The sequence below is a fragment of the Acipenser ruthenus genome, chromosome 9, assembly GCF_902713425.1.
Source record: "Acipenser ruthenus chromosome 9, fAciRut3.2 maternal haplotype, whole genome shotgun sequence".
NCBI lineage: Eukaryota > Metazoa > Chordata > Actinopteri > Acipenseriformes > Acipenseridae > Acipenser > Acipenser ruthenus.
Window position 1 is genome coordinate 35,030,019 of NC_081197.1, and position 27,492 is coordinate 35,057,510.

General features: G+C 38.6%; 1 protein-coding gene across 2 annotated transcripts; it reads left to right on the plus strand.

Annotated features, from left to right (window-relative positions):
• The first annotated feature begins 2,579 nt into the window (after positions 1 to 2,579).
• LOC117406122 (importin subunit alpha-4) lies at positions 2,580 to 27,407 on the plus strand. 2 transcript variants are annotated; one of them, XM_034009950.3, is made up of 17 exons: positions 2,580 to 2,824; positions 8,583 to 8,627; positions 12,777 to 12,866; positions 13,213 to 13,241; positions 13,340 to 13,399; positions 14,320 to 14,415; positions 15,793 to 15,878; positions 16,102 to 16,188; positions 17,785 to 17,954; positions 18,822 to 18,866; positions 19,151 to 19,282; positions 19,793 to 19,921; positions 20,220 to 20,324; positions 20,562 to 20,633; positions 20,905 to 21,067; positions 24,745 to 24,839; positions 25,494 to 27,407. In XM_034009950.3, exons 1-17 carry the CDS (start codon positions 2,756 to 2,758, stop codon positions 25,590 to 25,592), a joined length of 1,572 nt encoding a protein of 523 aa, XP_033865841.1. In that variant the 5' UTR covers positions 2,580 to 2,755; the 3' UTR covers positions 25,593 to 27,407. The 2 variants fall into 2 exon arrangements, with proteins under 2 accessions (XP_033865841.1, XP_033865842.1); XM_034009951.3 differs by having other exon boundaries at positions 2,581 to 2,824; positions 13,213 to 13,242; positions 13,347 to 13,399.
• Positions 27,408 to 27,492: the final 85 nt, after the last annotated feature.

Sequence of the window (27,492 nt, forward strand, 5' to 3'; positions counted from 1 at the left end):
TTTCAGATGGTACTTTTTGAGTAACGGCTTCTTTCTTGCCACCCTCCCATACAGGCCAGTGTTATGCAGAGCTCTTGATATGGTTGACTGGTGCACCATTGCTCCACTCCCAGCCACTGAACTCTGTAGCTCCTTCAAAGTGATTATTGGCCTCTCTGTGGCTTCTCTCACAAGTCTTCTTGTTTGAGCGCTGAGTTTTGAGGGACGGCCTTTTCTTGGCAGTGCCTGGGTGGTGTGATGCAGCTTCCACTTCCTGATTACACTGTGTAACAAATTTTATTTTATTTTTTTGGTTCCTGGGTAGTAAGTGTTATTTCCTAATTGCTTATGCCTCAAAAGTATAGAAAATGGCTATTATTCCCCACAAACTTTGCTTTTGTGACCAGGACAGTGATATTTTGAAATTTACCTATTTTCCAGAACATTCCAGATAGATTCAGTGCTGAGTAAACTTGGAGTAACTTCTAGAACTTTCTAGAACTTTCCAGTAATATAAATAGTAGTATAAATACAGGGGCCTTAAGCCCACCAGTTCAGTTTAGTTTCAGCTGCCTAAGTGGATACATATCTGCATTTTTCTGAGATGGCATCAAGGTCATAGGAGACTTCAAAATGGTGGCATTCCTGATGGGTCTCCAAGGCGGTTTTACCAAGTTTCCCTGCTATCTTTGCCTTTGGGACAGCAGGGACACCAAGGCGCACTACCACAGGCGGGACTGGCCATAGTGGACCGAGTTCTCTGTGGGGAGGAACAACGTTAAGTGGGAGCCACTGGTGGACCCCCGGAAGATGCTGATGCCACCACTGCACATCAAATTGGGCCTTATGAAACAATTTGTAAGAGCTCTAGATAAGGAGTCGGCAGCCTTCAAGTACCTTCAAGACTTCTTCCCTAAGCTGTCTGAGGCAAAGGTCAAATGGTAAGGTAATTGTGTCCTCGTTAGGGCAATTTCTTTCATCGGTGTAAACTGGGAGCTTCCACAACACGGGTTGAATACTTATGCAAGCAAGATATTTCAGTTTTTTATTTTTCTTAAAAATATTTCCCAACATAAAACCAATGTCACCTTACAATAACTGATTTTGAGTTTCAGTGTTTTAAAACAAAATATCAAACAGAACGGAATTTCAATGTACCATTTGTAATTCAGTAATATGAGGGAATTGGTCAGGGGTCTGAATAGTTTTGAAAGGCACTGTATATATATATATATATATATATATATATATATATATATATATATATATATATATATATATATATATATATGTATATATGTATGTATGTATTAAACCTTGCTGACAGCTCAAAGTACTGACAAGGTTCAATGAACTTCCTGAAAATGGCTATTAGCAATACCAATGGTGTGACATGATTGGCCATGTCGCATTTCAGGATTTATCCTCTGTAAAGTATTAAACATTGTGCTAATGCTGAAAGAGACACGGAAACAGACTGTTAATCAAAACGTTTGTCATTGAATTTCTGTTTAGTATTTCTTGTTTGCCAGAATTCCACGTACAGCAGTTGTGCAGTGGGTGGGGGTAGGTAAACGAATCATTTTGGTGTGGCCAAAGCTTAATATGAAGACATTCTGACTATCATTAAATGCACCCATTTTGCTTTATATATAGGGCTTCTGATTTTCGGTTTTAACCGATAAAACACCACCGATAGAAAAAAAAAAATGAAATCGGTGTATATCTAATAAAACACTGAATGGTTACTCAATTGGATACAAGTTGTAACACGCTTGCGAGATTTAAAAAGAGATGTTCTTGCTCGCGCGAGGTTTAAAGCTAAATGCCTTGGTATAGCTAGGATTAAGGAGGGTCGGAGTAAATAAATGTTGTATTCCTAAAATGAGAAGTGGGTGAAAGCCATATTCCCCAAATGAAAAGTGGGTAAACTCAGTTTACCTGCGTTTACCCTCGACTACAGTACCAATATACAGTAGCTATTCTTTGATGGATTCACTGTTTGTATGAATTTTATGTTCCATCTGAACATAGAGTGAAGACCTACACGTTACTGTAACTAAAACTAAAAATTGAGCTTTGTGTAATTGTGCAGTGTTGTTTCAACATATGAACACATAGCATACCGTGTTAACAATAGCCTTCACTACTTTAATTCCTTTAAAAAGCATAACAGACAAGTTTAATTACAGCTAAGGGCCATCATAAGAATAATACGTCGGTTGGATCAAATATAAACGCTAATTTCAAGGTTGCTGTTGGTACAGAATTTGTAGTACCTCCATATCTCCAGGGTGGGCGCTTGTTCCATGCACTGGTTAGTATTTCTCCTGTATTTGAACCCACTGAACGTGGGAATTACTGTTAACTCCCCCACCTCCCAAAGCGAAAATAAACGATCGTATCATACCATTAAACCCACAATATCAGTTAGGTTTTCCACTTTCCTTACCACACCATTTAATTAGTTGTGACTCCCTGTATAACCATAACTTCATAAACACGTAACGAAAAATGGTAAGTTAAAAAAAAAAAAACTCAAGTTGACTTGACTAACATTTCCGCTAGAGCTCTTTTAATATCATCCCTACATTTGTGCTCCCTCACTGTTTTTGCCTCTCCCTGTTGTTGAGTTATTGAGCGTGGCTCCTCCTTCTCACTCGTGTATCATAGCGCTCCGTTACGTCCATCCGCCCCCTTCTCCGCTGAACGGCGGACAGTCTCCCATTAGCACAGGAGCTGCGAGCGCCGGAGTGCACGCACCGAGCACACAGCCATGGCAGAGAACGCCGGCTTAGAGAACCATCGCATCAAGAGTTTCAAAAACAAGGGACGCGATGTCGAGGTAAGGGAAGCCCGAGATCCAAAGTGGGGGTGTTACTTATTCGTGTTCGAGGGGAGGCAGGTGCAAAGTGACGGTCTGGTGCCAGTGCTGGGTGTTCTGGATGCTTTCGGGGTATGAACCGCATCGTTTATTCCGGAACAACCTCCACCATCATCATCATCATCATCATCATGATGCAGTGCGGGCGCGGCCTAAGGGAAGGCCTTTTCTTTTCCAACAATCCGCCTAATAATCACAGTCTCGTAACGATTCTTTTATTTTTGTTTCTTAAAAGGTGTTTTTCAAGACGGCCATTCACGTTAATTTTAAAGTCTTGAAGCTTCCTACGTGATGGCTTTTCGTGTTTGTTCTTGGTATATTTAGACTGGAATATACACAAATCTGACGCGAAAAGAGAGCCGGTTCTGGCTTTCCACAAAAAAAAAAAAAGACGATGGGAAGGGAATTAAATGCCAACTGGTAAAATAATCTGCAGTTCGAACGCCAGCCAACCAATTCCTAGACTATAGTCAAATACGGTAACAACAGCAGGCCGTAAACCTGTGTTTCTGAAGTGAAACAGATTGTGCATGAGTGTGGTGGTATTGTTGAAATACACTAGCAGCCAAATGCAACACTTAATCATATATACATCTAGATGGCGTGAACCGCAAATACATGCACTTTGTAAGGTTAATATTGTGCACACACTCCCTCCCCCTGGCTGGGGTACTACTGTATAAGTGTCAAGCTCTTCTGCTTCACATACCGGTCTTGTATTTATTTCTAGTAGAGGGACCACATAAACTGATCCTATTTCCTCCTTACCGATGGACATTAAAAAAAAAACATTTTGCGTCCGCAGGGTTGCTGTCTTTAGTAGCGCATTAATCATATTCAAGAAATAACTGTAATGGAAAACAACTGAAGTACGTTGCTTGTACGTTCTTCTTCGTGTGGAGTTTGCCCTATTTTGAAAACTGCATTATTGGGTAATGGTGTCTAGCCATTTATTGGCGCGACGGTTTATGGTACTAACAGAGCTTCTGTCTTGATCTAACTTTACCCTGGGACTACACCTTTCAATAACATCATAAACGCACACATTTTCTGTCATACAAATGTGATTGCCTCCTCTTTAATCCTAATCACAGATGAATTCAACATTTGAGTATTAACTGTTTTGGTACAATACAATTGACATAAAATGTAGTATCTTATAAATAATGGCACATCCTATTGAACTGTCATTTTTTAAATTGACAACTTTTAACAGGATGTAAAATAGTTTTTAAATATACCAATAATTGTCTTGCAATGGAGACAGTCAGTTTGGGTAATCTCTATGCCTATTTTTTTGATGCTTTCTCAAATCAGTTTTCTGTTTCTATATTTGACTGTTCTGTCATTTAGACAAGGTTTGTGTTTCCACAGTATTGTATAGGCTACATGTTTTATTTCTTTTCATGAAAAAAAATAAATAAATATATATATATATATATATATATATATATATATATATATATATATATATATATATATATATATACATAGTTATATTTATTTATTTATTTATTTATTTATTTATTATGATTTGCCTGTTATGCCATTAATTGTAGTTAAGCTTCAATGCCATGGCATCAAACTTTACTTAAATTTCACCTGGTAGAATATAAATATAACCCATGAGAGAGGGTGTTTTGGCACATACCTATAATTACAATGTGATAAACAGTAAAAAAGATTTCACACTAAAATCTCATTCGGCTTTTCTAGGTAACTGCTGTCTCCCGGAGATAAAGAACAATGCTGATTAACCAACCATGTCTAACTAAAGGAGACACCATTCAGCATTTCACTTGCATAATGCCATGGCTGATATCTTGTATTACAAAACCAAATGGGTTGTAGCCGTATGGGAATGCTGACGTCACTCGGGCACATTCATTCTTATTTACAGACCATCATAACTGTTAGAAAAAAAGAAATGCATTGAATGGCCTAATAACATTTATGATCCTTGCGATTTTGGGTCAAATAATCTGGCAAAGCTATGTCACAATGAACTTGGCCCCTTCCCGTGGCACTGCAGCTGAATACGACGTCCTGAATGATGTTGCACAATGTACCCCCCCCTTTTAAGACTTCCTGTCTTGCATTCTAGTCTTCAGTTCTCTATATCGCAGTTATAAAAAAAGACAAGATGCGTATTACACATGATCGGCCATCTAATCCAAATTGACTATGGGGAAATATCAAGGGACAGATTTCTAGGACAACTTAAGCTGTCTCCAAAAGGAATAACTTTTATTCTTAGCAACTGGACCATTAAATATGCCTGAATTCATAAATATTTGTTCAAATAGTTTCTTCATTTCCTTGTGTCCTTAGTTTTATTCATGTCCTTGCGTACAGCCAGCCTCAGATGTAGGAGATGTAAACTCTTTCTAATGGAAACATCCCAAATGGTGATACTGAATCAGTTTTATTTAAGTGCTCCCTCATCCTCCCACAGTTTGGATTGAAATTCTGTTAATTCTCAGTTGACAGTCAAGTACACTTGCACTAGACTTGTGCTTCATGGTGGAAAGAGCCTTCACAGCTGTCAGTATTCTTTTCTCTTTCTTATATAACTCCGGAAGCACTATAAAATGTTCAAGGTCTCTTGCTTTTCTGGCTTTAGTTCATGGCCCGAGTACCACCTAAACAGGTCTTCATGTCCTTGGTGCCATTTCACACACAACCTAAGGGTCAGTAAAATGATAAATTGATTGTGTAAAATCTAATTCCTATAATCCATTAGCATTACACTGTTCAGACAGTCGCTTTGGAGGTATTCCCCCAGGACAGCCCATTAGTTTATGGGTCTAGGACACATGTAGGAACAGGGACTTGTTCCTGAGCTCTTGCACAGCACAAGTCTGTTTGAGGCATAGTGGCATTCAGATCACTGTTGTCGGTGCACTTCATTCTAGTTCAGCACCACACTGCTTGCAAGGATAAGATGCTTTCGAAGTAAACTCTGCTGCTGTCATGCTGTGTTCAGGTGCTTGGCTCTTGTCTCCTAGGACATGTTTTGTTTTTTGTTCTGTGGAATGTGTGTCTGAAATGGACTGACTGCATTGGATACAGTTGCTTTTTTAAACACACTATATATTTGTAAGATCCCCAAGGTTAAAGATTAGATTCCCTATGGGGTAGTTATCATTGCATCGTGTCTCATTTACAAAATGTTGGGTACACCAATTATTTTATAACTCCCCTGTGTTTGCCATAAGAAACGATTGTTTCATCTTGTAAGATGTACCACTAGGTCAATATATCACGTCTACTTGAGGCATGTTGGTACCAGTGAGATTGTTAGAAGAGTACATGATACATGTCACAATAACAATGTTGGGTGTACCAGTTCTGCTTTATCATGAGATGTAATGTTAAGCATTGGGTTATTTGCATTTAACTCTGTGAGGAGTAAAGCAATGTACATTTACATGCCTCTTGTAACAGAGCAAAACAATCCTATAAATAAGACTTTGCGAACTGCTATTGGTTATATGTTGCTCAACGTCATATGCAGACAGTATTGTGTTTTTTTGGGGTTTTTTTGCAGTAATCTGTTCTCTGCATGATGCCTCTAAAACTCAATCTGGCTCTCTAATCCTTTGTGTGTGATTTTTATATATAATAGAGATGGATATATCTCTCTCTCTCTCTCTCTCTCTCTCTCTCTCTCTCTCTCTCTCTCTCTCTCTCTCTCTCTCTCTCTCTTTCTTCCCCCCCCCCCCCCCCCCCCACGAATGAGTGAAATCTCCTAATTAAATCGACCTTACATATTCTAGCGGTTTCATAATTGTTCTTTCTGTCCACGAGCGTGCAGTGCTCATTGTTTTTTAGATGTTTGCAATGCTTTTTATAAAATGTCAGAAACTCCTACCCACTGGCTATTAATAGATCTATGAACAGAATAATTTGCAAGTGCGCATTAGAGTGATTTGCTGTGTTAGTCAAACACTCTTGGTAAATCTTTTATGAAATGGGGTTAGGGGTAGGGGTGGGGGTGGGGGTAGGGGTGGGGCTGGGCCATTAATTCAGTGTACCACAGGACTATGATTTAGCCACAGCTCACAAAAAGTGTTATATGTTTTGTATTTCTTTTATTTTTGTGGCATGCCTTTGGTGTGTTTTTAGCAGAGTCCCTGATTTTCCCCCAGTGGGTTGTGCTCTGTGACGTGCCCCCTCGCCACTAGGTCAGCTGTCTGCATCAACTGCACGCATCCCGACCGGCTGCCATACAAAAAATACACCTTTCAGCAGAGCATGTTAAAATCCAGACTTTTATACCATTTCATGAGAGAATAGATATCTGTACAATATGAATCTTTCAGAGGTGTAAAAGCCATTCACTGTTTTACAGTGTCTGTGAGCAGCGAGATTGCATCAAAACTAAGCAACAGTGGTATTCTTGTTTTTATCTCTGTTCAGAGGCAAGCCAGACTTTTGTCCCAGAGCCCATCTGTATTTAACCCTAAGAGCTGATCTCTAACTTGGGATAACAGAGGGTCCGGTTGCACAACACCCTCCACCCCCTATAGAGAGACAGAAGCCATCAGGCAACTTGAGACCTTACCACTAAAAGAGAGAAAGCCCATTGTCGGAGATGGATTTGGCATCCATATTACGCCCTTTTAGTTAGGCACGGTTGCAATATTTATTCCGCCACATCAGAGGGCTGTCACAATAGACTTCCTGAAACTGGTGTGGTTTACGGATTCCCAAAACATGGAAGTATAGCTGAGCTTTCTGCAGCTCCCCAGCCCTATGTCTGCTTGTTAACTTGCTGTATAACGAGGACTGTCTCATTATATTTTTATTTATTTATTTATTTCTTAGCAGACGCCCTTATCCAGGGCGACTTACAAGATATCACATTATTTTTACATACAATTACCCATTTATACAGTTGGGTTTTTACTGGAGCAATCAAGGTAAAGTACCTTGCTCAAGGGTACAGCAGCAGTGTCCCCAACCTGGGATTGAACCCACGACCCTCCGGTCAAGAGTCCAGAGCTCTAACCACTACTCCACACTGCTGCCCTTGCCTCATGCCCTGGTCTTATCTCCATTAGTTGACTAGCTAGCATCACCTGATTATTTGTACTGTAGTTTGAGGTGAGAACAGAAAGTATAAACTCATCTCATGGCATCTTTACCTTGCTGCTGCTATTTCTTTTAAGGAAATGAGTTTTCAGGACACTTGCCTAAATGGTTAAGTAAATGTAACTATATTCATTTGTGTGAACTGGGCCGGGTTTTGGTGTTAGTTTTAAAATCTTGGTTTGGACATGCTTTGCACAGAATCTGGGGATGTACAGATGTCTGTCTTTGTATTTGCATGCATACGTATGTCACAATTTAATATATCTATTGAAGCCCATGTCTAGTGAAAATGTACATATAGTGGTCTATTTGTTTGTGATTCTAATTCCTGTAATTGTGTGTTCTCAGCTGTGTCTGGCATGTATTGTACCTGCAAGCTTATTTAAAGAGTTCAGTTCTTACTAAAGGTTGATTCATTACTAGTCACTGTCTGTCCCTTTCTAACTTTTTGCAGCTTTGTATAACTTGGATTTTGAGTTGTTATATTGCATTTCCTGTGTGACTTTTCACCAATTAAGAAAACTAAGAAGCTATAGGGAATTAATTTCATCACAATGTAAGCTAACACCAACTTGATTAAGCTGAATTAAGTTGATTTTTATATGTATTTTTTTTGTTTCAGACTATGAGAAGACATCGAAATGAAGTGACAATAGAACTGAGAAAGGTAATTAACACATTCAACTGTTGCTTCAGATTCTATGGAGGGGGGGAGGGGGGTGAGTCGTTCATAGTGATTAATCACAGTAGCAATGATCAATGAAGATACCACAAACAGTGAAACCTCACTTGGAGGAGACAAGGCCACCCCACAATGCTTGCTGCGTTTTGATTTTGTTTAACTTCCTAAAAGTTTAAACTTTTAAACTTCAGCATATTGGAATTTTTTGTAGCTCCCTGCAACATTTAATGTTTGAGATTTGTATGTACAATATTTATTGAAACGACTTTGAATAAATATTAAATACATTTATACTATGCACATGCTGTAAGAGCTGGATTTGTCAGTTTCCAATAGAATTTGCAACACAACATAATGACATGAGAACATTTATTTCTGTAAGACCTGTTAATTTTAATAGTACAATTCAGTATTAGAATACTTCCCTAAAAAGTATCGTTGAACAATGTTTTACCCTTATAAATACATATTAAATACAGGCGCCTTATTTACCTAATGGAAAGGATAGAGCAATACTGTATAAATAACAGCCAGCTGTATATCATTTATCATTGGGAGCTTGATTTATTTTCCTACCCTTTGCCGTCTCTGGCAGGTATCAAATGATCAACGTGTGATAAAGGCTAGAGCAAAATATTTTAAAATAAAAACGCTATGGCAATATTCACCCCCAATGCCCTGGCAGGAGGGAATCCCCACCTGACTTTCCCAGAGTTCAAATACAGAGTTGTCGTCATGGTTGATCTGCTCCAGAAACAAAATCTTTTGAATGGGTCTGTAGTCACCGGTGCACGTCGCCTTCTCCCACGCGTTCTGCCTTAAAGCCCGTCCCGCTCGACGGCTTCCACTCGGAGCTGAGAACTTAACCCCACAGGATCCTTCCTGGGTGCCCAGGTTGCTCCTGTCGTATCGAGTCACAGGTTAACATGACCTGCACAAGGTCCCACTGAGTCAGTTGCCGTGCTGGGTTCACTACCCAGCACAGTGCACCATGATGTACAGTCCAGTTATTTCAATACTAGTTAGTCACTGAAGCACAAATACATGTGCTGTAGTATTCCACCAATGTGCAACCTCAAATAAGTACTGGAGTGTTCAGTTTCAGTTGGCACGAGTAATTTTTAGTTGGTTTGTTCCAGCGTAAGGTGACATAACAACACACATCTGACTAAAATACAAAATAAAATAACTCCCTCTCTATAATGCACATATAGTGAAGCAAAAATGTAACTCTGTGAATTAACCATGCATAAAGTACCATGTAATCAACGCTATATTTTTTACAAAAAAAAGGTAACATTCCCACTCATGGATCATTTTAATTAGCAATTTTTAAACTATAAATAGCCCGGCTAAATGGTGGTCGGGAGTTCAGTTCGAAGCGACAGGGAGAGACAGAAACGGAAGTTTAGACTGAAGTTGTTTATAGTTTGAACAACACCAGTACTGTATTTACTGTAGAAATATTGCATGAATCACTAGTATAGGGAATTAGGGGACATGCTGTAGGAGCGTTATATCTGAGGCACGTTGTAACTGAGAGCCTTATAGCGAGGGAGCACTGTATATACCGGATTCTGCCGAGTCAGCGCCCCGGTTTGAATGATTGCCCTATCCCAACTTTTAGCTTTTAGCTGAAGGTCAAATTTGTACCATGAATTTCCGGTTTTTAATAACCATGCACAAATAATGTCTGAGGGGAAATATCGCAGCTCACATTAATAGAAAAAAACTCCTAGAAGTAGTTGCTCTGTGCAGTGAATGATTCAGGGTTAGGGTTATCTTCGGTTCGGATATCGAAGACGTGGAGTTTGGTGGTTTCGGATCAGATGATAGATGCTTCAGTCTGATTGATTATACATTCCTGTTGTGATGCTATAATCCATATTTTGGATTTTTTATTTTATTTAGACACTGCAAGAGCTTGTAACGTAGGCACAATTTATTTGTATTAGACATTTTAATGATAAAGTGCTACTTAGGATGTTACTTTATTATTGTGTTTAGTGTTTTGTTTTCACACTGGACACCATTTCTTACTTGCAAATTATGTAAATTATGTAAAGCCCTTTATTTTAGTGGACTCAGTTTCACATGTTTTTATATATTTTTGAATGTAGCAAATTTTTATATTATATAGAGAGTTTTTCACCTACAAATGTGTTTTTTCACGATATTTTGCATTAAACACTGCAGCTTTAAAGTTTGTTTGTTTTCTGAAAATATTTGAAATGACAAAACAGTGGACATATGCAGCAGCTTTGAATTGTATTTCACCAGTCCTTAAATATGTTAACTGCACTTCTTGATTCTTTATCGTGACTGTGTGCTGTGCTCTCTTTTGAATTTCAAGCATGCCTAATGTTAAAAGTACCTTCTGCAATAATGCCCCTGCCAGAGTCAACACGTTTCCACACTTTTGCCTTAGACAACTTTACACCCCCTGGCAGAATTCGATAAAGACGCCTGCTTGTTCTGTGCTGCAGAAAGTCATAAATGTCGAATGTTTGATAAATGATGGAATGAATAGGAGGATTAGGAATCCCAGCAATGCCAGTGCGACTTGCTGTGTCACCCAGCTTTTACAGCCATTCGATCCTACTGGAAACAGGATGGTGCACTTTGCACTTGGTCAAGGGAAGTAATTTCTGAATGGTGTCATGTCTTCTTAATTTAGATGTGGATGTGTGATACAAAAGTATGCAGACAGTTCACACTTAAATTAGCAGAAAGCTTGGTACACCATGACCCTGTGACATGCATTTGCAAAACCTTCTAACTTTTTAAAAGTATTACATTAAAGTTCCAGCATTTTATGAATCTTAAATATCTATCTATCTATCTATCTATCTATCTATCTATCTATCTATCTCTCTATCTATCTCTCTATCTATCTCTCTATCTATCTCTCTATCTATCTCTCTATCTATCTCTCTATCTATCTCTATCTATCTCTCTATCTCTCTATCTATCTCTCTATCTATCTCTCTATCTCTCTATCTCTCTCTCTATCTCTCTCTCTATCTCTCTCTCTATCTATCTCTCTATCTCTCTATATATCTATCTATCTATCTATCTATCCAATTGGTACAATTGTTGTGCTTGATCAAGACATTTTATAGCAAGTTTTGAGTGTCTGTGTTGGGATAGGTCTAATTGTGTTTTTACATGTACATGCTGCGAATGTTGGTCAGGGTGATGCACCTTTCTATGATACTGACTGCTGAAATTTTGAATAAGCTGGGACTGGCGATATGCATGTTACTGTAGTGCTTGTTGGTTTATTTATTTTTTTTATTTTTTCTGCAGTGCCTGACAGATATTGCCATAGACCCCCTTAAAGCTATCCCACTCTGTAGCAGGCAGTAGGTTATAAGAACCTTTAATCTACACTGCCTGAAGACCTCCAAACTCTGCTGTCCATTGTTTGTATCGAGTGAGCATCAGAGCACGCACTAGACCTGGGACTGTATTCAGGATTTTCCTTAATCTACTGAGGCTTGAGACTCATTGCAGAGGAACTAAGGCACAGTCAGTAAATTTGATCTTGTCTGACAGTTAATAAATTAAGCAGTAGGAGCAGTTGGCATGTTAAAAAGGGTGAGCCTTTGTTAACATTAAATTGACAGGGGGCATGTCACAAGCGTCAGTTTGAGAGGGTTTGCTTGGGATTGAAGTAAGTTGTCATATCTACAGATGAGGAGGATTCATATAAATTAGTAAATGCGAGTCTTGAATTGATGACCTCCAGCAGTTCTTTTAATATTATGTTGTGTCATCTGTTCTGTTTAGGAAAACCCGCAAAGGTAAAATCCCTTGAATCTGACCCCCTGCTGAATTAGCATCTTAACTGTGAAAGCCATTTTTCTGTATTGAGGCAATTTTATAATCGTTTACCACTCTAATCATTTAATTTAAGACTTTTGTCTTGATTTGCAACATAATCACGGCTGGAGACGGGCTTGTCTGCATTGCAGTTGTTGGTTTGTTTTCTTTCACCCATGCTCTATCCAGAAATCTGACATATCTGCAAAAGCAGTCTGCATCCAGATGCAATTGCACCCAGAGGTAATCTGTAGACAGACCATTTTAAGAATCATCTGTGAAGTAATTCATGTTTTTTTCTCCTCGCAGAACAAACGAGACGAACACTTGCTGAAGAAAAGAAATGTTCCTCATGAGGAAAGCTTGGAAGACTCTGATGTAGATTCAGATTTCAAAGGGGTATGATGGCTTGCAGTGTATATAACTATTCACTGTTTAATAAAAGGCGTAAGTGCTGATCACAACGTCACAGTGAGGAAGCTTGGATGTAAATTGTAGAACTTTGGCGTTTCCTTCCTTCCACTGTGTTCTAGTTTGTGGGATATCTTGCTGTGACGCTTTCCCTTTAACACCCTTCAGTATGCTACCCTATAATCTGTAGAAATTAGGTCATAGTGTGTTGCCACTCAGACTTTTCAATAAGCAAGATCTATTCTCACTCAGTCATAATGATTAGTTTAAATAATTGAGGGTTGCATTTTAAAGATGTTTTATCTAATGTTCATTAATTATTTTTTTTTTTTAGCAAAATGTAACACTGGATGCTATCTTACAGGTAAACCTTAACTCTGGTCTCCAAGCTTGATATTTTATATTTAGCCATAGCCTTATAGTACATGATGCTGTAACATGATTTTATTTTCTCTCTTGTCGTTGAAGAACGCCACCAATGATAATCCAGTGATTCAGCTGAGCGCAGTGCAGGCTGCAAGGTAAGAGGGAAGGGGGAAGAACAAAATATATATAAAAAGTAGGATTTCTTGAATCAAACACCTGGGAAGTGGACCTTTTCATTTTCATTAATTTAGTCAATTTATTTGTCAGGATCGCTGCTGTGTTTGAAAGCTTGTTTTCAGAGTAGTAGAGCGGTGGTTCTCTATAATCGTAAAGGTCTTTGTTCCATCTTGCACCGCAATACTCGGTCTTAAACAAATCACTACATTGAAAAAGGATACAGGATTTAATCTTGACTCATTTTTACAAATTCTTGATTAAATTGTTTGTCTCCTGGATTGAGGTGTGTGTATTCTCCCAAAATAATGACCTTGTTTGTAAACTTGTGTCTCTTGGTCCCTTTTCAACTGTTCATTATATTCAAGTTTTGCTAGAGAATATTTAGCTGCTTGGTAGGTGAGTCCAGCTAGACTGCTAATGGAAGCACCAGGAAAATGCCTTTTAAAACATCACTGAGCCACTCCATGGATTGGAATGAAAACCTGTTTCTGTGTTAGTCTTGTAGATAAACTACTCTCACAACCACAGGATCACTGTTTCCTCCCATCACTCCACACGTGTGTGTGCGCGCACACACACACACACACACTTCAGATGCATCGTTTTTTGTTGCCATGGTAAATGAATGTCTCCTGGCGTGCCGCAGTAAAAATTGGAAGTTCATGTCAAGAAAAATCCTGAAATGTGGCGTACCTGCTGTGTTAAACTGGATCTCTCTTTTGAAAGTAAAAAAAAAATAAAAAATTGGAGCCGATTTATATCGACTGAGCCAATTATTTCTTTTAAATCTCTCCAGCCAATTGGGCATATTGACATTAGGTTGACAGTTCTTTCATATAATGCTGAATACCTATCTGCTTAATAATTTTACATAATTGCTTTTTTTTGTTCCTTGCAGAAAATTACTTTCCAGTGACAGAAATCCTCCTATTGATGACTTGATAAAATCTGGAATCTTGCCCATCCTAGTGAAGTGTCTGGAAAGGGATGACAAGTAAGTCCTGTCTTAACTATAATTTTTATTTTTTTAATTTTTTTAATGTAGTCGTTGCCAATTATTTTTATTATTTTCTCCCCAATTTGGAAATGGCCAATTATTTTTTGGCTCAGCTCACTGCTACCACCCCTGCGCTGACTCGGGAGGGCGAAAACGAACACACGCTGTCCTCCGAAGCATATGCCGTCAGCCGACCGCTTTTTTTCACACTGCCAACTCACCATTTACTGCCTTTACTGGATGCGCCACTCGGGAGCCCCCTACAAACAATTTGTGCTGTAGAGTAACAGAAGGCAGGAATGTTAGTGTGGTCCTGAAGATGTTTGACGTTGGAGTCGGTAAACTCTCAACCAGCACCTTGTTAACTTTGCAGGAGCAGTTTTACACTAAGATGAACTGGGAACTACAAATATTAAGCCCCTTTCACACTGGCACTCCAACCCAGGTTCTGGCTACCCTGGTCACAATCCCGCGTAGTATGAAACCATGTGCCTGGGTTGACCTGGGTCGCAGCGACCCATCTTGGGATGTGGGTCAACACGCTTTGACCTGTGTCGAGCGAGACAAAATGCATGACGGCAGTTCGGAAGCTGACAAAAAAACAAACGGCCACGCCTGTGTAAAGGTTTCACTTCCGCAAGGAACATTTCTGTTTATTCTGTTTCGCCATATTTTTGTTGATTTGTGACCGACCGCGAGCCAAATTGCAGCAGGGATGAAGAAGCATTTGCTCTAATCAAGATTTGGGCGTCCGTAACAATCCTCTTCCGGGGCATTGATTTACGCGTTGTGTATTTACTTCTGCCACCAAATCTTTTGAGATTCTGACTTCATACTTCATACACAGCAACATTCTGCGATTTTCTGTCAAGTTGAATCGTGGGTATCAGAGGAAAAATTGCCAACACCCGTGTTAAAGCCTCATATTTCATAAACCATGTGGTAATATAAACCCATCTAAATGTACTGGTGACCAAGTCCTTGACATACAGTTGCATAAACACAGTGCACTGGGAGTTACTGTCTTAATGTTTCTTAGATAGACAGTTGTATGTATATATATTTTTTTAATTATTAAACTTCCATTACCAGTGTTGTCCAGTAAAAGTAACCCTTTCATGGCCACTTTATTTTACCTTGGTACACAGCTGTATTCAGTGATTCAGTGAACATTAACTGTTTCAGTGCCGTATCTCTGGTCATTACAACAACATTCATATCTTTTTCACACATCCATTTTACATAATGTTTTACAAACCATTTAAGGACATACACCTTATGCTTTGTATTTATTTACAAAAACTCCTATTTCAATTTGTAAATTCTTGCCGAAACATGTGCAGCCCTGAAAATGTACCCCTTTTTGTCTTCCAGCCCATCCTTGCAATTTGAAGCTGCCTGGGCGTTGACTAATATTGCATCTGGTACTTCTGCACAGACTCAAGCTGTGGTGAAATCCAGTAAGTAAATCTGTCTTATTTTAACAACATGCAGCTCTTGTGTTTAGATTATTTCATTGATGGTAGAAAAATGGATTGTCTGGAATATCATTTAGTAAATTAGACACACAGATTCAAATATTGTATTGTACATTTTAGATGTCTTTTACTGCCTGTTATTGGTAGTGGTCAGATTTCTAATATTAGAAATCAGTATAGTATTTGACATGTAAATGTTTCACAGATGCTGTCCCACTTTTCCTGAGACTGCTACATTCACCACACCAGAATGTATGTGAACAGGCAGTCTGGGCTCTTGGAAACATCATTGGTATGTACCCAAGATTATGTTCAAACACCCCAAAATACAATAGCATGTTGCTTATTAGACTTTATATAAAAAGAAAGTATAATCCTTTGCAGATGAAGTAGAGTTGAACATTCTGGTGAAGCAAGAACTTCAGTTGCTACTTTCCAATGCTTTCTTGATGGAGGTTGGAGTAGCCACTTTTACCTGACTTAAAGTAGCTTCAATTAAATTAAATGACTGTCCCCTTATGATTGCAGTCATTGATAAGTCTGTGCTAGGATGCAAGATTAGGAGCTGCTCTGGATGCTTCCCATAGTTCTAGAACATGTGCCAATTATTGCAATAAGAACCTCTTGGAATAATTGCACACAGGAATAGTAAAATAAACAATGAAGAAATTAAGCTAATCGCTTTTAACTCTTAGCGGTCCATTTATTCAGCACGTCTCAGGCGCGTCAGGTCCAATTTATTTTCACACGCGCAGTTTATTTTAGACGCGCTGTTTAAAAGTGTTTTTTTTTTTCACAGTAATAGGTTTAAAAGGCACTGCATATCAACAGGACACTCAGTACTGCATCTCCAGCCCCACCCCACCTCTTGTTCGTTATATTTTTCAAATATCTCTTAATAGTACATACCGATAAATCATCTCTTGATCACTCGTTTTATCACCAAACTCCTCAATAATGTGATCCAAGTTGTTATTTTGTTACTATAACATCTAAAAAAGCTCTGCAAATGTCTGTGATGTTCTTTTTATTTATGTCCGTGTTATCTGTGGTGTCGGGGCTATCAGTATTAATGAGATACGCCCCCCCCCCTTTTTTTTTTCTTTCCCCGGCTTCTCTCGGCTCCTATCGGTCTCACTCGGCCATTGAATGGTTTTCTCAGCTTTTTCCGGAGAAAAAACGACTAGAGACCTGTTTTTTGCTTTGATGTCGGACAGGGTCCGACATTGGACCAGAAAGGGAAAATTGCGATGTCGGACCAGGTCCAACATAGGACCGCAAAGGGTTAAGCCTAGAAAGAGAAACCTTCAGTCTGGCTTGAAGGACCAGCCAGTTTGGCAAATGAGTGTGAACCAGACCTCATCCCAGGTCTCTGGCTGGCATTTGATGGAAATAACATTAAATCACAGTATTTGACATTTTGCCTTTCTGCAAACCCTTTGAATCGGTTAATTTCCTATAGTTCTGACTACACGACTGATATTCATTGTAGAAGTACTAAATACTTTTCATTGAACATCGGCTAACCGACAGGTATTCAGATTTAGGTTTGTTCATCAGTTGCATAGGTGCTGTCAGCACTGTGACCCATCCTGCATTTCCATGAACTTTGAGTCTGCTGTGTTTCTTCTGCGATGTATGAAACTAATCATTTAGTAATCTTTGATTTGGATAACTAAATATTCTTATATATTGTATATCACACACACAGTATAAGCTTACTCATAGTTGAAAGATGTATAATTTTATTAATGTTCCAAAGTGTTTCAGATCAGTAATTGCTCTAAGAGGAAACACAGAACTACCATTGCAGCAAAACAAACAAACCCATGTAGCAGCTGTAGGCTTCATCTTTTAATGATTTGTTTTGGGTTTTTGGTTTCTGTAGGGGATGGTCCTCAGTGTAGAGACTATGTTATCTCACTGGGAGTCGTCAAACCTCTTCTGTCCTTCATCAACCCCTCCATTCCCATCACCTTCCTCCGGAACGTCACATGGGTCATTGTCAACCTCTGCAGGAATAAGGACCCCCCACCGCCCATGGAAACTGTGCAGGAGGTAATACTCAATATGGCTCTGTCAGTCACCTGCTCCAGACTAGCCATTGTTACAGGTCGTTCGTGTGGCTGTCTGAAGGCCTGATTTTTAATATCAATTTCTCTGTGTTCTGCTCTAGACGATACCGTTTGTACAGACTAGCTCTGCTCTTGTTTTCCTGAAGCTGTGTTTTTATGAAAGCTGGGGTGGTCTGAGGTATATACGAGTAAAGATGTCTAAATGTATTACATCTTTGCCAAGTTTTCTTGCTTCATTGGTCAGAGGTTTATTAATTGGATTTACGACGGGTGTCCCGGTAAAAATTGTAAACACATTTTCTATATTTTAGATGGCAAACTAAAACTGCTTATGACTGTGATATATGCAGAACCTAGACATTAGAGTGTATATAAGCGTACTATAAGAATTGATAACCCCTGTCTGTGTAGTTTAATAGAATCAGAGTGTTAAGTGTTGCCTCCACTGAGTTACTGGATACTGGAGTGTGAATTGCTTTTCAATTTGTCTGGCAGTTGTCTGCATTACAGAACTACCACTTAGTTGGGCACAATAGGCAGCTCTTGTTCTAAAGGGACATTAGTGTGTCTGTCGAGCATTGTGCATTGCTAAGCAGCACACTAGAGTCCAGTGTTTAGAGAAGATATTTTAATGTTGGTTACCTCAGTCCCCAAGATTCTTGTTAAACTATAAAACTGACTTGTCATTTTTAAAATGGAACTGTGTCATTTAATAAAAACACTGCTTTATACACTCAACTGAAATCATTTACAGCTCAATTACTATGCCCCTGAGTTGGTTCCAGTGACAAGCTTGAAAGGTGCATTGCAAGCCATTCATTAAAACATTTACCTGTTTTATTTTTTACAGATTTTGCCAGCCTTGTGTGTACTTATATACCACACAGACATCAATGTAAGTGTTTATTTTATATTTTTAAAGGAATTGCTTAAGCATATTCCATTTTAACCCCCTCAGTCACTGCGTATATATTTGTATCATCTTTAGTTTCCTATCTGTATATCTATTTTATAATGCATATATTAAACTGATTTAAAAAAAAAATCTAAATGTAATTGAAAATGTCATGACCAAAGGGCTTAATGTGCAGAAATGTATTCAAAACTTAAATTAATTGATCAATGCCTGAATTTTAAACTTTTACACTTTTTTTTTTTCTTATTTTTCTTCTCTTGCAGATCCTTGTGGACACAGTTTGGGCTCTGTCCTACCTAACAGATGGAGGAAATGAACAGATACAGATGGTGATAGATTCAGGAGTGGTGCCATTTTTAGTTCCACTTCTCAGTCACCAAGAGGTCAAAGTTCAGGTGAGATTAACCCCTTCAGTAGGAAATGGGAATGGCTCTTCCTGACATTCCGCAGTGCTAGATTTCTCACTCAATGGTTCTCTGTGCAGTGAGGAGAATGAGGTGGAGGTTTGTTATGAAACGTCTCGGTGGTATCACGTCGACTATTCCTGCCACAAGTCTAAGTGACGGAGAGAGGTTCTTGGGGGAACTATCGATCACTGCCTGAATTCATCAAATGAGAGTGTGTTTATTGACTGAGTCATAATTGATCATCCTCGGTTGTCCTGGACAAATGCATCAACTATATACAGTATTGATATGGCAGTGCATCGTTGTTTCAGTGGGTGTTCAGTATTCACTTGGATGAGGAATTGACTATCCATCTGCTGCATGTGTCATTTTATTTATTTATTTTCCCCCCTCTGGCTGTGATGCAAGTCTTAATTGTTTTTTGGATATACTGTGAGATCTATTTAAATCCTCCTTTCTAAATGTGAAATCAATTGGTTTCCTTTTTGTTCAATACAGACCGCAGCACTGAGGGCAGTGGGCAACATTGTGACGGGCACTGATGAACAGACTCAAGTTGTATTGAACTGCGATGTGCTGTCACACTTCCCTAACCTACTGACACACCCAAAAGAGAAGATAAATAAGGCAAGCTACAGTGACGTAACCATTTCATTTCCATTACATTCAACCGCCCTTCCAAAATCTAGTACAGGGCAGACACAGCAATAAACATACTTCTGTTAATTTGAATGTATTTATAATACAGCATGGTTACCTGATAGGAATCTTACTGGATGTTAGTGTTATCTCCACATTAACACCGTCTGTTTGACATTAATACAGTTTCATGGTACTGATGTTGTGGTTTTGTGTCTTTTTTTGGTGGGGAACATGTTCCTTAATTCCATCATGATAGCTTTTGTTTGTTTGTTTATGCTTGCAGGAAGCTGTGTGGTTTCTGTCGAATATCACAGCTGGAAATCAGCAGCAAGTCCAGGCTGTGATAGATGCTGGCCTGATTCCCATGATCATACATCAGTTGGCTAAGGTGAGCTGAATAGAGTAGAAAATCTTTTCATTTAAAACAGTTTTGTGTTAATTCATTTGTCTGCTGCTAATGGGGTGTTTTGGAGGTTTTCTGTACCAGTGATTAAATTAAGCAGTTCCAATTGAACATACAAACCCATTTTGGCAAGGTACAGGGAGCACCCTTTTTCTTACCAATTGTTTCAACTGCATTAAAATACCCATTGCGAATGATTCACCTATTGCTTTCTCTACACAGGGTGATTTTGGCACACAAAAAGAAGCAGCTTGGGCGATTAGTAATTTAACAATAAGCGGAAGGAAAGATCAGGTAAGACGGGCAGACACACCTGTTTTGAAGGTATTGTGTTGTGAATGTACAGTTTGTTTGGGATACGTGACCGTACTGTCAGGGTGGTTTGCTGGTTTACAAACTTGAGAGAGGGAAACAATGTACCAAATCTTGTGTGTGGTTAATTATACAAAACATTTGGAGGGGTTAAATCAATCTCGCTACCTCCGGGAGAGAAAGAAAAGGAACTACTGTGAATGCACACCTCCCCAGTGCTGTGTTCAGAATTACAGCACTCCTTCTTTTGCAGGTGGAGTACCTTGTGCAGCAGAATGTAATCCCGCCCTTCTGTAACCTGCTGTCTGTGAAAGACTCCCAGGTGGTGCAGGTTGTCTTGGATGGCCTGAAAAATGTTTTAATAATGGCTAGCGATGAAGCCAGCACCATAGCTGAAATAATAGAGGAGTGTGGAGGTAAGGCTTGAACGTAGCCAGAAAACCTGGCGAAACTCATGATGGAGGCATGAGCCAAATCTTTGTCGGCTTCTTTTTGGTTGGTTCCACAGCACCTAATATTACATTGGGTAAAAGTTTAAGGTAGTCCATGATTTTGGGGCTAACCAGGATCTGTGAAACCAGCCCTGTATTTTTCATTGAGTGAAATATTTCACTGAGTTTGTTTTTATTTAATGTTTGACCATTTGTGTTTAAGTTAGCATTAACCCTTTGCGGTCCTATGTCGGATCTGGTCCGACATCGCAATTTTCCCTTTCCGGTCCCATGTCGGACCCTGTCCGACATCATCAGTAAGATGTAAAAAACAGGTCTCTAGTCATTTTTTCTCTGGAAAAAGCAGAGAAAACTATTCAATGGCTGAGTGAGACCGATGGGAGCCGAGAGAAGGTGAAAATAAAAGGGGGCTTATCTCATGAATACAGATAGCCCCGACACCACATAGATAACACGGACATAAACAAACAAGATATCTGCTTCTGCATCCAGCGCTCAAAGAATATCACAAACATTTGCAGAGCTTTTTTTTTTAGATGTTTATAGTAATAAAATGACTTGGATCGCATTATTGAGGATTTGGATGATAAAACGAGTGATCAGGAGATGATTTATCGGCATGTTCTACAAGTGAGGCATGTGTAAAATATAGCGTACAAGGGGTGGGGCGTGGCTGGAGATGCAGTACTGAGTGTCCTGTTGATCTGCAGTGCCTTTTAAACCCGTTTTAAAAAAAACACTTTTAAAACAGCGCGTCTAAAATAAACTGCGTGTGAAAATAAATTGGACCTGACGCGTCCGAGATGCGCTGAATAAATGGACCGCAAACAGTTTCTTTTAACCATGTCACAAGATCTGCAGGTTTTTTTTTTTTAATGTATATCTTTCTTGGTAGCATGTATAACCTTGGCTTCTGATTTTCGTTTTTAACCAATAAAACACCCCCAATTTACAGTCCTTGCATATAAATAGGTAAAAATAATCACCAAAAAATGAAATTAAGACAGAAGCCCTAAGTATACTGGAGGTGTCTGATGAAACTTGGACTTTTTTTTTTTAGCACAGCTTGAGCATCAATCCTGAGGGAAAACAAAATCTATAAAATATATATATATATATATATATATATATATATATACACACACACACAATATATCTCTCTATCTCTCTCTCTCTCATATATATATATATATATATATATATATATATATATATATATATATATATATATATATATAATATTACACAGTGGTTTGCAGAAGTATTCGCCCTTACCAATGTCATATTTTGTTGAATTACAAATAATGTATGTGCAGTTTTTCAAACTAACTTTTTTACATTCAAAGCTATAGTGGTTAAACTGAACACTGTTATATGAGGAGGTTAAATGTCAGCAAAACTTGCAAAGAAAATGTACAAAATGAAATTTACTGGTTGCATAAGTATTCAGCCCCTTAAGTCAGTACTTGGAGGAATCACCTTTTGCAGCAATTATTACTATGAGCCTTTTTGGATAGGTCTCTACTAGCTTTGCACAGTAGGATGGTTACATTTTTGCCCATTCTTCACGGGAAAATTGCTCCAGTTCTGTTAAGTTTGTTGGGGGTCATCGATGGACTGAAATCTTCAAGTCTCGCCATAGATTTCCAATTGGATTCAAGTCAGGACTTTGACTGGGCCACTCAAGAACGTTAATTCTCTTCTTGTTCATCCACTCCTTTGGCTTTGTGCTTCAGGTCATTGTCCTGCTGAAATTGTGAATTTCCTCCCCAGTTTCAGAGTCTTGGCTGACTCAAACAGGTTTTCCTCAAGGATTCGCCTGTAGTTTGCACCATCCATTCTCCCCTGTATCCTGACAAGCTTCCCAGTCCCTGCTGAAGAGAAGCATCCCCATAACATGATGCTGCCACCACCATGCTTGACAGTTGGGATGGTGATGACTGGGTGATGTGCAGAGTTGGGCTTGCACCAGACGTAACACTGGAATTTAGACCGAAAAGTAACATTTTTGTCTCTTCTGACCACAAAACCTTTTTCCACATGTCTGCAGTATCATCTGCATGTATCCATATGTGCTTTAAGATGAGGCTTTTTGAGTAATGGCTTCTTTCTTGCCACCCGTCTGTACAGGCCAGCTTTGTGTAGGGACCGGCATATTGTTGATGTGTGAACACTGACTCCCATCTCAGACACAAAACTTTGCAGATGTCTCAATGTCACTGTTGTCTTCTTTAGTGACATCCCAAACCAGTTTCCTGCTTGCCCGGCTGCTCAGTTTGGGAGGGCGACCTGATCTGGGTAGTGTCTGGGTGGTATGATGCATCTTTCACTTCTTAATGATGGACTTCACTGTGCTGAGAGGGATAATCTGCACCTTTTTGAAATTTTCTTGTACCCTTCTCTTGCTCTGTGCCTCTACCACTTTATCCCTGACTTGTTTCGAAAGCTCCTTGGTCTTCATGGTTGCTTTGTTGGATCACTGTGAGTTGCAGCTTGCAAGTCTTTATATACCTGAGGGAAGTTATCTACAAGTTAAACCACTTTGAGTACACACAGGCTGAAACCATTTCACTAATTTTGTGACCTTTCAAGCAAATCATTTGCACCTGAGCTGATTTAGGGCTGCAGTAGCAAAGGGGTTGAACACTTATGCAACTGAGATGAATCTGTTTTTTTCTGTAAATCTTACTTATTTATATTCTATATGCATTTTTTAACTTTGTCAATGTGGAGTAGATTGTGTAGATTCTACATGTAAAGTCTAATTTGAAAATGTCGGAGTACGTTCAGGTGCCAGCAGGGGGTGAATACTTCTGCAAACCACTGTGTGTGCATACATACATACATACATACATACACTGCTGTGCAAAAGTCTTGACATGTTACATTTTTCTACTCTGATGCTTTCTGAGCATCAACAATTTACTCAAACCCTCCTAGTGTTTTCTACTATTGTAACAACTTTGACTTGCATAAAGAAGGAAAAACATTGAGTGAAATAGCTTGCATCACTCGATTTCTAAGGTGTGGTATCTGAAGCATAATCAACAAGTGCGGAGAAACATGATCTGTAATTGACAAACCCAGGACTGGAAGATCCAAAAAGCTGTCTAACAAGGATGAGCAATACTTGACGATAATATCCTTAAGGAATAGAAAGAAGACAAGCGTTGAATTGACAACAGAACTGGCAGAAGGCACAGGTGTCGTTGTCCTTCCATCAACAGTCCAAAGCACTTTTGACCATTGTTCCATAGTCCAACGTCTGTGTTATTGTGCATATTTTAGCCTTTTTGTCTTGTTCCCCTTTCTTAACAGAGGTGTTCTTACTGCAACACATCCTTTTAAGTCCTGATTTCAAGATGGATCTTTATACTGTTGATTTGATGCAAGCATTGATCACTCAATTCCTTCTTTATGCAAATCAAGGTTGTTATAATAGTAGAAAACACTAGTGGAGGCTTTGAGTAAATTGTTGATGCTCATAATTCGTAATGCATCGGAGTAGAAAAATGCAACATGTTTAAGACTTTTGCACAGCAGTGTGTGTTTTATATACCCATGGCAACCTTAATATGCATTTGTTGAATGTTGTAAATATATCTTGCAAACAATTTCAATGCAATACTTTTTTATCACAGGTTTAGAGAAGATAGAAACCTTGCAGCAGCATGAAAATGAAGACATCTACAAATTAGCTTTTGAAATTATTGATCAGTACTTCTCTGGAGATGATGTAAGTACATTTTGGACTTGGTGATGTAATGATATAGAATGGGATGGGGGGTGGGTAGCAATTCATTCCAGCACTGCCCATGTGCAACACAATAAACTTGAAATTCTACACCTACACTTGATAACTTTTCACATTTGTTATAGACAACTCGAAGTCCAAAATTTAAAAAAAAAAATGCTGGTAACAATGAGCATTTGTGCTAGAAAGATCACAGATGCATTGTCGTGTGCAATTAGTGCTGGTAGTTTAATGAAAAGGTTAGGAAACTGCACCCTGAACATTCTATTTTTTTCACCATTTTGGATTAATATTCTGTACAGTGTTATGCGTTTTGACACTGGTCATTTTTGCTGACTAGCAGTTGATTCGAAATGGTTCCTCCAAACACTTTTGCATTCTCCCTTTTCTATCAACCTTCGAGGTATGCCATGAAAACAGTTGCCTGAAAAAACTATTAAGGCAAATGCCAAAGCTTCTGTTCTATTAACAGCGATGGAAATAAGCCTCCCATTGCATAGCAGCTTGATCCAATCCATCCATCAGGGTTAAGATGACACACCTGAGCTTGTTACCAAAACACTGTAGCTAATCAAGCCCATTTTAAAACTTAGAATAGATTTACTCTGGAAATTTATTTTTCTCCCCATCTTTTAGATTGATGAGGATCCCAGCCTCATTCCTGAAGCCACTTCAGGAGGAACCTTTAATTTTGACCCCACTTCGAATCTGCAGACCAAGGAGTTCAAGTTTTAAGCGGAATTGGATTGTAGCTGCTCAGCACCACCTACCGACCTCTACAAAACCACAAGAGAATCACTAACCACAATATAAAGTGCTGATGGCTCGGACATTTGTGCATCTTCAGTTGATGCTTCTAAAGTAAAAAAGCCTTGTGTCAGTCACTCTGCAGTTGCCAAAAGTCGCTATCACACAGACTAAAGGATAAGCGTGCATGAATATGCAAACCTATTTTATTTGCCGCCATATCAGTGGAGAAAAAAATCCCAACCTTTTGTAAATGGTTTTTTGGTTTTTGTTCTTGCCTTTCCTTCCCTGGTATCACAAGCTCACCATCAGTTTCAGTAATCACTTTTAACAGTATTCGTGTTAAGATTTCAAATGCTATGTGATGAACATTTTGATCTTTGGATATAGACTGAGGAACTTGGCTTTCAAAATAAGGTCAACTTGAGTTTTTTTTTTTTTTTTTCCGCACTACAATATTCTCTAAGAATCATTGGAAGAACAGAATTTTCACAAAAGTGTACAAAATGACAATGAACAAATTACTTTTGGAGGCGATGGGTGAGTAAGGGGAAGCGATGGTTTGTTTTACTGAAATTTAACAAACTAAGAGGAGAAACAACTTCCTAGCATTTGTGTTTTGGAGTTCTGGAATCTGCAATTTTATAAATTGAACTCTTGTGTTGGAGCCAAGTTCTACACTTTTCAGGAAAGCTTTGCCGGAGCCCTATTGAACCACTTACTTCAACCTGTGTGTTCCTGCTTATTTAAAAAACTAAATAGTTGTCCAATGCTGTGCATGGTATTTGATTTGAGCTGCAATCTATGTAAGCTTCTAAGCTGAAAGCAGGAATCTTGATGCAACAATTTGAAGGTTCATCAAAAAAATAAAAAATAAACACAACAAATATTCTGTCTAAAAACTGTTTTATTACTAAGAATCTTGCTTTCAGCTTTTTTTGCCTTAATGTATAAACTTATTTTTAGTTTGTTGATTAAAGTAGAGACTTTTTTTTTTTTTTTTTTTTACTTGGGTTTAATCTGTGGAGCTTCCAAGTTTGCAGTAATTCAGTCTTACACACACTTTGAATCGTAACCTGTGCTAATTCTTATAATTAATGTGGAAAAAAAATCATGTGGCCATGGACCTTGGCAATATAGGCAATCAGAGAATGCTGATCTCTGAAGGTTACATACTAAAGGTTGATTAATTGTACAATAACTGAAATATATATTTCCAATTGTCATATATAAGGCTTGTATAAAAGCTCAAGTGGCTGCTAACTGTACATCTGGTTTATTCTGCAGAACAACATTGTATTTACTGTTCAAATTAACAGGGAGTTCTGTTTAACATACGTATCGTGTTGAGATGATTCCATTATTGGAATGGGTTTTGTTGCTGTTGTGACTGAACATAAATGTTTTAGTTTCCCTGTGCATTCATTGTAAAGGGACAGAACATTGCATTTGGACTAATGTAGTTTTGGCTGCTAACTGCTGCAAAAGATGTCCAGGTGGGAATGCAGTGGGAGCTGTTAATAATTGATGAACAAAACTATAGCAGGTGTACATTCATGGAATATCTAGCCGCCTAGACTGAGCCACTTTAAAGAGTAGAGTTGCCTTGTATTGTAAATGGATACAAGCTTTATGTGAATTGCAAGATTTTTACTTGCTAAAGAAACTTGTTTTAATGTGACCAGATAGCATTTTGGCCTCTGATTATTTATATCTTTTTATAAATTTTAGATTAAATTTCTCTTTAAGGTGGCTCATTGTTTCCTTCAACTCTTGTGCATATTAAAATTGAGTTGAAATTGATGATGCCTTTTTGTTTTCATTCTTTTTTCATAAAGGAAAGCTCTACATGTTGGTACGCTTGGCACAAAGTACCTTGCAGAATGAA